Source organism: Onychostoma macrolepis, chromosome 04 (genome assembly GCF_012432095.1).
Source record: "Onychostoma macrolepis isolate SWU-2019 chromosome 04, ASM1243209v1, whole genome shotgun sequence".
Taxonomy (NCBI): domain Eukaryota; kingdom Metazoa; phylum Chordata; class Actinopteri; order Cypriniformes; family Cyprinidae; genus Onychostoma; species Onychostoma macrolepis.
In genome coordinates this window covers 1,438,039-1,448,571 of record NC_081158.1, presented here as the reverse complement: position 1 = coordinate 1,448,571, position 10,533 = coordinate 1,438,039, and the positions used below count along the sequence as shown (strand labels likewise).

General features: G+C 35.7%; 1 protein-coding gene across 1 annotated transcript; it reads left to right on the top strand.

The window, feature by feature from the left end:
* The first annotated feature begins 515 nt into the window (after window positions 1-515).
* On the top strand, window positions 516-10,311 carry LOC131539139 (zinc finger protein 214-like). The gene is made up of 2 exons (XM_058773487.1): window positions 516-687; window positions 8,790-10,311. The coding sequence occupies exon 2, from the start codon at window positions 8,899-8,901 to the stop codon at window positions 9,574-9,576; it is 678 nt and encodes a 225-aa protein (XP_058629470.1). The 5' UTR covers window positions 516-687; window positions 8,790-8,898; the 3' UTR covers window positions 9,577-10,311.
* The last annotated feature ends 222 nt before the right edge of the window (window positions 10,312-10,533 follow it).

The window sequence follows — 10,533 nt, the reverse complement described above, 5'->3', positions numbered from 1 at the left end:
TGCTCATATTACTGTCATACTGTGAGAAATAACAGTATTGTCTTTCAACAGAGAAGTTTTATAGTCTTTTAGCATATATCCGACTCAAATAGCAGCAAACACTCAGAATAAAGCGAGATGATCTGCTGATGATCCTGGATGTCTTGTTGAATGAGTTTTGATTGAGGCTCATCAACATTAACAGAGCTGCTGAAAAGACTCTTTATGTCATGTCAATAGTTCCTGTTTTCACCTCATTTATTATGCTGATGTCTTCAGATCTCCTGTAAATTGACACTTAAAGCTCATTTCACTGGTGTCAACAGACTGAGGGCATTTGGTGGTTATAAATCTGTACATTTATTTCTGTGTTTATGCTTTCAACTGTATTTCTTACCATTATATTTGTAAGAAATAAAAAAAATTATATTCTGTTATCAATTAGTATAAAAACTATTATTTTAGCTCCTCCCACATCAATCACATCATCAGTGAAGCTCCTCACACAACAATCACATCATCAGTGAAGCTCCTCCCACTGCAGTTCACCAATAAATGCTGGAATATTCCCATCAGTTCAGAAGTGAATAGGAGCATCAGAGCACCAGGAAGAGCTGAAATCTGAGTTTATTAAAGAGGACAGAGAGAAGATGAGAGATCCAGAGCCCTGCAGAACCAAACACACTGAAAACACTGAACAACAAACAGGTTGGTGTTTATTCTTCATTCATGTTAGAAAGATTCAAGCGCTTTATCAGATTTAGATAAATAGTTCTGGTTCTGTTTTTTTTTTGTTTTTCTTTATTACAACACTAATTTGTGTTATTTCTGTTGGGAATAAACAGTTGACACCAAACTGCATCTAGTAAATGAACTTTAAAAAAATTGCAGACAGGGTTGAAAATTAAGCATAATTTGGGGGTGGAATCTAATTGTGATCGATTTAAAATGTGATTTTGTTTTAAACAAATGAAAAAATTATAATAGGGCTGCACAATTTGCCACAAAATTTAGTGCTTGTCCAACAATAATTATGGTAATTTATTATCATTTTGCTAAATAAATATATTAAACAAAATAAGAAATATTACTATTATAATAACTTTCATTATTACAAATAAAAAAACAAACTGTTTAAAAAATGACAAACTTATAATAATAACTATACTATTTTTCATTTTAAAGAAAATGTTTTATTTTACATTACCTATGACTATAAATCATTAGAAAGGTATAAAGAATTATTATAAAATATTATATTATTATGACAAAAGCCTGTGACATGTATTTCTTGTCAGGAGTTATGCAAAATCAAAAACCGAGTCCATGTCTTTAAACACGGACTCAGGGGTATTCCTGTACATTTCTGTACACTGGAGAAAACATATGAATTCAAATTTCTTTAAGGGGAAGTTTTTCCTATTTTTACCCAAAATAGGATAGAGTGCTAAACACAATAGTTTCATTCATTCAAACTTGTAGTGGTGGGCGCCGTCAAGTAGAATATGCCTCACAGATGTAATATAATTCATGGCTTCCATGGAAACAGGGGTGTGTCTACGCGGTGGCCAGATGTCTTGTGATTGGCTTGTTTTTATTAAATTTCTAACTGCATCTGGAAGTGGCGGATCCTTCTCTTCTATGTACGTAATTTTAGGTGGCTTCTATAGAGTTATCTTAATGACAAATGTCGAGAGCTCATTATAGCGAACACAAATCTCTCACTCACAAGCGGATTTCCTTCACTCTCACAAAACTTGACATGCGCTTTTAAACATACAGTGTTCTCTTATGAACTGGCTCTGATCTTTCAAATATTGCGTGTGCACGCTCAGACTTTGTCCTTACATCACTGAAGACCAGAAGAGCTTGTTTTAATCAGAGGTGTTAAGTATTGGAGTAAATGTAACTAATTACTGTACTTGAGTATCTTTAGCAAGTAGTTGTGAATCACAGGTGTTTTAAATATAAGGACATGACTGCAGCTGACAATGAGGCTGAAACCAGCACATCCAGTGCAAGAAGACCTTGACTTTTTAATTTGATTTTTTAAATTATTTATTATTTTGCAATTTTGAAGTGTTCAGTTTTATTTTGGTTTTATAAAATAAACGTGATCACTCTCCTCACAAATAAGCTCTTTCTTGTTTGTGTTACATGTTCTCTGTACCTTGTCTTGGACTTTTGTCACTTCCTGTCTCCCGTGGTGTTTGTAGTCAGTTTGTTTCTTATCTTGTTAAGCTTGTTAACCTCCTGTGTAATATATATATATATATATATATAGCCCTAGTGTTTCTTTAGTTCTTTGTGAGTTGTTGAATGTAATGGTTGTCTGTTTGCCCGTCATTCTGTTCTATGTTCCCTTTGGTTTTGGTTTATTGTTTGTTTTTTCATGAAATATCTGCACACAGATCCTTGCCTCTGCTTGTTTTCTCCAGCTTGTCCACAACGTTACAGTTTTTGACTGGCATGTCTTTTTGATTAGTGCATTTTGAGCCTATATTTAGTAGAAGTAAAATAATTAGGTTCTGTTAAAATCAGACACTCTAATGCTTTCATTCAAGTTGTTTTGGAATTGGTGACTTGTAACTTTTCACTGTAAGGTATCTGTACTTTTACTCAAGTATGGTTTTCAGGTACTCTTTACACCTCTGGTTTTAATTCAGGTGAAGTGTAGGCTATGGGATCATTTTTCCATCTAAAGTATTGCGGTCACGGATAAAAAAATAATAAGCATGAAACCAAAATTTAAAAACGCAAGTGAAAATATATTGCATGTAGGAAGTGAAATTATTTCCTTTATGAAATTAACTCTGGAACTCACAGATGTCATGCAATAAAGCCATAAAACTAATCTGGAGAAGAGATCTCCAAAGAGAACAAAAGATCTCCAAAGAGAACAGACAACACCATCCTGACCAAACTTATCTTCTTTGATCATTTACGACCCCCTTCTTCACCCTGCCATCTCTGTATCTCCCTCTTTCTCCCCAAAGGGGTTCACTCAAAGTTCATTAAGAATATGCAAATACCACATATGTATCTTGTGAACCTGTTGTTTTTCCCTTTCATGTTTGGTATCATTTTAAAGGTCTCTGTGCGATGGGTAAACTGGTCTCAGTTTCACAGTAGTCACTTGTATTATGAGAAATTAAGTTAACTCTGTGCTTCTGTTGTGGGGGCGGTCTCCTTTCAAAACCTGATAAACATTGCTCTACAGGTGTGACCATTTGGGGTGAACGGATAATTGAAAGTATGGGATGTCGAGAATAATCAAATATCTAAATTAATATACAGTCGATATCTGTGATCAGTTTTTAATTAGAAGTACAGTCTAAATTTAATGATCACTTGAAATTGGAGTCAGATCAAACACGGAGTTAGACTAAAACTGAAACTAAATCCTGATAAACTCAGAAGTGCAAGTAAAAGACCGAACATGCATTAAATCTTCGACCAGGCCGCTGGATTCCGTTGATTGGACCAGCGGGTGGATTCTTACATGCACAAAATTTTAAAATGAAAGCATATTTTTTTCAGAATAGCAAACAATGGTCACGGATTGAAAGATTCTAAGTGTAAATAAAAAATGTAATAACTCATTTGAAAAATATAAGCATAAATCAAAATTTTAAACATTTAAAATCATATTGCACAAAACTGAAATATTAATGCAAAATTATCCAACTTGCACACAATCATGTTTTCCTTGGTTATATTTCTCTGTTTTTTGGTGCTCAGACATTTTCTGCTCATTTTTATTTTTTGTATGCTTATGCTGTTTTTCCTTTTGCTCATTTCCACATTCTGCGCTTGCTTTCCCAAATGTTGCAGTTAGAGTTTCATGTAAATCAGCGCGGGCTCAAGCGTCATCATTGGTCCACTAGTTCTTGATTATAGCTCCTCATTAGCTGCCGATGCTCAGCGTTCACGTGTACAGGTCTTCTCTGTAACACTGCCGTTTTCACTGATCAGTAGTCAAATCTAGCCTAGTCAATGCAAAAATACTACATTCATTTATAAATTTACAAATTTAACATTAACGGATCGCCAGGTAGGCATACAGCAGTGACAGATGGACACATATAACAGTGTCTTGTATGGAAAGATGCTACTCCAGCTGATAATTATCCATTTTCACCTGTACACGTGAACGCTGAGCATCGGCAGCTAATGAGGCGCACTGGAGTGACGTCACCACCCCTCTTCGACTGATTGGCTGAGGAGGAGCTATAATCAAGAACTAGTGGACCAATGATGAGGCTTAAACCCACCCTGATTTACATGAAACTCTAACCGCAACATTTGGGAAAGCAAGCGCAGGATGTGGAAACGAGCAAAAGGAAAAACAGCTTAAGCATACAAAAAATAAAAATGAGCAGAAAATGTCAGAGTACAAAAAACAGAAATATAACCAAGGAAAACATGATTGTGTGCAAGTTGGATAATTTTGCATTAATATTTCAGTTTTGTGCAATATGATTTTAAATGTTGAACATTTTGATTTATGCTTATTTTTTTAAAATGCGTTATTAAATTTGATTTACGCTTATCTTTCGATCCGTGACCATTGTTTGCTATTCTGAGAGAAAAAAAAAAAGCACTTTCATTTTTAAATTGTGCAATATATTTTTACTTGTGTTTTTAAATTTTGGTTTCATGCTTTTTTTTTTTTTATTTTCTTTTTTATCCGTGACCACAATACTTTAGACGGAAAAATGATCCCATAATAGTGTTTCATTTTTATACAATCATTTACTCACTCTCAAGTTGTTTTAAACTTGAATGAGATTTTTTTTCTTCTGCTGAATAGAAGTTATTTTGAAGAACGTGGGTAACCAAACATTTGCTGTCCTCAATGACTTCCATAGTATTTTTTCCTACTCTTTTTTTTTTTTTTTTTTTAAATATAGAAAATCAGATAAGTCTAAATGTCAATCAGAAACATTTTCGATACACAAATATCAATGAAATAATTTTATTTCACTATTTACAGGGTATCTGCAAAATTGTTTTCTCAATTTAAGGCACTTTATGAACCTTTTTAAGAGCTGCACAAGTAAAATGAACACTGTATGAATGGAGTTGGAAAATGTCTATGGTAACATTTTAAGCCATAAAATGACATGATTTACAGTTTAGATTCAAGTTTTCACACAAAAAAATAATGGCATTTCAGCTTTTAAACCATTTTTATGAAAAGGAACAAGTCAAAGATATTATTAATTTAAAACATATTACTGTCTTAATTGTTTGGATTTTTAGAAGGCTCATTAACTTCTCACATTTACAACCATATTTGCTGCATAAAAACATGGGTCGATATTCGCATTGATCTGAACATAAGAGGCACACTGGAAATGCAAATTCACTCTCTGCCACGAGGTGGCGGTTTAGGACAAATCTGTCTACTGTCCCGAGTGTCCTTCACGCTGGCCCCAGGCAGTCCTTTATTGTCGAGCCCTGTATCTAATATACAGGCGTGCGTCTTTCAACTCTTTCAACTGTTTACTTTCACTTTAGACATAACCAACTGAGTCTTTAAACCACATGCAAATAATGTACTTGTAATTGCAAATAAGTGCAATGTCCTGTGAGAGTAACTCCACCGCTGAGTTAACACTAATGTTAATGTATGTCGCATTGTACAGTATATTGAGATGGCGGCGCCAGAACTGCAGCTGATAGAATGTGCGCTGTAGCGCGATACTACGATATTTCTTCAAAAGCAGAGCGCGAGGACATTTTAATCATCCGCAATCAAAAAACGTCATATCGCATACCCCTACCCTCATGTGGTTCCAAACCTGTAAGACCTTCGTTCATCTTCAGAACACAAATTAAGATATTTTTGATGAAATCCGAGAGCTCTCTTGACCCTCCCATAGACGGCAAGGATCCTTACAAGATCAAGGCTCAGAAACAGAGCAAGGACATCAGTAAAATAATCCATGCGACAGCAGTGGTTCAACCGTAATTTTACGAAGCTACAAGAATACTTTGTTTGCAAAGAAAATAAAAGTAATGACTTTATTCAACAATTTGTCTCCTCCGCATCACCCTATAGTGCCATTTTGGAGAGCATCACATATGTAAACAGCACCGTACGTGTATACACCGTTTACATTGTTTACCCTTTGATCTGAACGAAATTAATTAGATGTGAACACACATGCATTGTAGGGCTGGGTTTTGACACAAATTTCATGATTCCATTCTCATTCCCAAGCTTGCGTTTCGATTCGATATTAAATTATTTTGGATATATATTTTCAATAATTCAAAGCATCATGTTTGAAGGAAACCAGCTCTGCTCATCATCTGCAGAGTACCATCCCAAAAGTAAAGTGTGCTGGTAGCAGCCTCATGCTGTGGGGCTGTTCTTCAGCAGCAGGGACTGAGGGACTCTGAGTAGAAGAAAAGTTCATATTGAGATGGCCTTAATGAAAACCCAGTCCAGGGCATTCAGAACCTCAGACTGGGCAGAAGGTTCACCTTCCAACAGGACAATGAACCTAAGCACACAACAAGAGTGGCTTATAGACAACTCTGTGAATGTCCTTGAGCGGCCCAGCAAGAGCCTGGGATTGAACAAAATATTTTCGAAAAAACATGAAAATGTGCATCTGCACCCATCCAACCTGACAGAGTTTGAGCGGTGAAGAGATGAGGAGAAGAATGGCAGATGATTGCCAAATGCTGATGAGCAAAGCTTGTCGCATCAAACAAATAAGACTTGAGGCCGTAAAGGTGCTTTTTTTTCTTCTTTTTTTTTAATCCGTGACCACAATACTTTAGACGGAAAAATGATCCCATAATAGTGTTTTATTTTTATACCATCATTTACTCACTCTCAAGTTGTTTTAAACTTGAATGAGATTTTTTTCTTCTGCTGAATAGAAGTTATTTTGAATAATATTATATTCAGCTAAATGTTTAGTTAAGGGTATGGATACTTACGCAGTGTACTAGTTTCAGTTTTTTTCTTTTTAATAAATTTACGAAGTTTTGATTGATGTGGGGAAAAAAAAAAAAGTAAAGCAGCAACATAACGTGAAAAATAAAAATGAAGGGGTATGAATACTTTTGCAAGGCACTGTATATTTAGCAACATGCCCTTCTCTACAGTTTATTTTTCTAGCTGACTGAGTTCTTCGTCATCAAATGTTTTTTTCTGATGTAAATGTGACGTTACATGACATTGTTTACACGCAGTTATATTGACATCTTTGCGTGGCTGAAACAGTGATTGAGCGCTTACAAGAGACAGGATACAGATTGTAAAGTTGTACTCTTTCTTTTAGCTTACCGTCAGATGTTTAGTTATGTTTATTTTGTGCTGACACTGGTATTAATGTGGAGGAGATAAGTTCATGTGCATCTTGCGCTGCCGCGTCTGTTGAACTGAGGTGCTACAGCAATCTGTTACTCCAGATTTGTCAGGGATCTGCAAGAAATGGGACCCAGATGCAAATGAGCAGATAAGGATCATTTATTGACAAGACGTAGACTTGAAACAACAGGGAGAGTGAGGAGTGAATCAGTCCAAACAGAGGGGCAGGGCAGACAACAATACGGGCAGGAGGGATGACCACTGAACCAGTCAGAGGCGGCAGCTCCAGCTGCTTCCAGGTAGTAGGGGTCAATGGCCAGGAAAGGGCAGGACAGGACAAAATACGATAACAAACAAGACGAGACTCAAGACAACACAAAAGACACTACAAGACAGACAAAAGTAAACAGAGACAACAAAAGCAAAAGCAATAAATAACCTAAACTGGCCAAAGAAAATAATCGGAGTAAAAAAAACAAAACAAAAAAAACACACACAACAAGAACCAAAAAGGAACTGGAATGCACAACAAGGGAAAATAAACTAAATCAACAGAGAAACAAAACTTGATTTGAATGCACAAAATCAAAAACAAGAACTCGGCAGAACTAGAGAAAACAAAAAGGAAGCAAGGATGAAAGGATAAATCTCCAGAGCAAGAACAGTTAAACACCAAAACGAACCAGTAAAGACATAAGGGAAAAGAACACAATATAAAGCAGCAGAGCACATGAGGATCAGGTGAACACAATCAAGCAGACGAGTACTAGACAAGGACTAAACAAGGGGGCGTGACCAGGGGAAAGAAGGAGGTGGGACAAGAGGAGCACATGGCAAACACAAACAGAGACAGATGTGCTCAGACAAAAAAACAAAGAAACAAAGAAACATTGAACAGGGACAAACGGCATTTATTGTTTGAATACTGCAATTCAATGGACATAATTTGAAATCTGAGACTTTGTTTCATATAAAAAGTACCAAAGCACATTGCTTATTGCGATTTATTGGATGGGAGGTGCCCTTTAATGTTTCGTCCATTGACTGAACACAGGCTAGGCTAATCAGTTCTTGGGATTTAAGAATCGATATTGTTCCCTAAAAATGAGAACCGATTAACATCGAGATATTGATATATTTTTTTTACCCAGCACTAATGCATGGTCACTCTCTTGATGCAACACAGTTTGTATTTAAGGATCCTCAGATCCTTCATGTAGTTGATCAAACATATTAAATAGTTCTTCTTATAGAAACATGAGATTTGTGCCTATAATATTTTAAAACCAATAATTTGAACATCAGTGTTACTCATTCATGGAAAGTTTCAAGAAAGTATAATTTATGAAATTGCATCAAAATGATTGCAATTTTGTGATGCAATTGTCTACTTTCTGATTTTCCAATTTCTTATGCCCTTTTACTTTTGTGTTTTTTAACAAGTTACTGAAAATTCACTATTTTACTTTTATTTCAGAGTTGACTGAAGACAATGAGGAAAAGAGGAATTGAGTGAAGTTGAGGAGAAAATTTATGTGAAAAGTGGAGAAAAACCCAAACAGAAAGATTTAAAGAAAAGTAGGGCCATGAAATCTTTCTCATGCACTCAGTGTGGAAAGAGATTCACATGCAAATCTCATCTTGAGCTTCACATGAGAGTTCATACTGGAGAGAAACCGCACACATGCGATCAGTGCGGGAAGAGTTTTTCACAATCAGCAAACCTTAAGAAACACATGAACATCCACACTAGAGAGAAACTACACGCATGTGATCAGTGCGGCAAAACGTTTTTGTTGGCTTCAAACCTGACAACACACCTGACAGTTCATACAGAGGAGAAGCCACATTCATGTCATTTGTGTGGAAAGAGTTTTTCATTACTACAAAGTTTGAAAATACACCAGAAAATACATACTGGTGTGAGAGACTACATGTGCTTTGAGTGTGAAAAGACTTTTACTACAGCAAGCAGTTTACAACTGCACCGGAGGATTCACACTGGAGAAAAACCATACAAGTGTTCACACTGTGACAAGAGATTCAATCAGCCAGCACATCTGAAAACACATGAGAGGATTCACACTAGATTAAAACCTTATGTGTGTTCACACTGTGACAAGAGATTCATTCATACAGGACATCTGAAAACACATGAGAGGATCCACACTGGAGAGAAACCGTATCACTGCACTGCATGTGGGAAGTGTTTCAACCAATCTTCTTCTCTACGCACACATACAAAAAGATATCACAATAAGTAGATCATCTTCAGATCCACCACTTTCAGTTCTGATGCTGCGTCCTCTCCAAATGTGACACGATAATGCATCAAGCAATAAAATATCATCTGGATAAATCTGTCATTACAAGTGACATGACAAAGAAACATTATCTAAAGTTTCACAGTGAATAAAGTTCATCTTCATCTTCAAAACCAGCAGTTTGAACTGTGAGGATGGAGTTCCTCCCCAAAGAATAATGTCCAGAAGTTATATTCAATTGTGCTTTCTTTTGAGTTTCATATTATGTTCAATATATTTCATAAGCAGGATTGTAAGAACAGTAATATTAAAACTTTACAGATAGCCATTCCTACTTTTAAGTCAGTAGGAGAGGGTGTTCCATCTCATTAGTTTTCACTTTTACTTAGCTCATTTCTGTATTTGCTGATTAAATGCTTATTAAATGTTACCGTTTTTTTATACATTGCTATCTTTTTATATTTTATCAACTTTTATTGTCTTCTGATTGTATTTGAATCAGGAAAAAGTAATTTTATAATTTAAGTTTTAATATCTAAAAGCCATGAAGTATTATAATTGCTTTTTGGGCTTTTAAATTTCTCAATGATGCTTTCTTTTGCCTAATAAACTATATTTTACTCCACACACGACTGAGATTGAATGAGTTTGTCTACATTAGCAACCCTTCTTCTGCTTCTGCTTTTTCTAGCAGTGGACAGATAGATCCTAATATTGATAGTATCTATACCAACGTTGGTATTAGTATCAGATCGATACTAGCCTGATGAGATTGATACTTTAGGTTAAGTTTCTCTGCTCTACGCTTAATGCATTAGTTTTGTTTCAACAAAGAGAGGACATGTATGTGTGTAAATATGCTGCTCCTTTCACATCTCATATGCAAACATTGCTCCTCCTCCTCAGCTCTGCGCACCATTTCATCAGAATGTTTCGACTGATAGCGACAGTTGATAA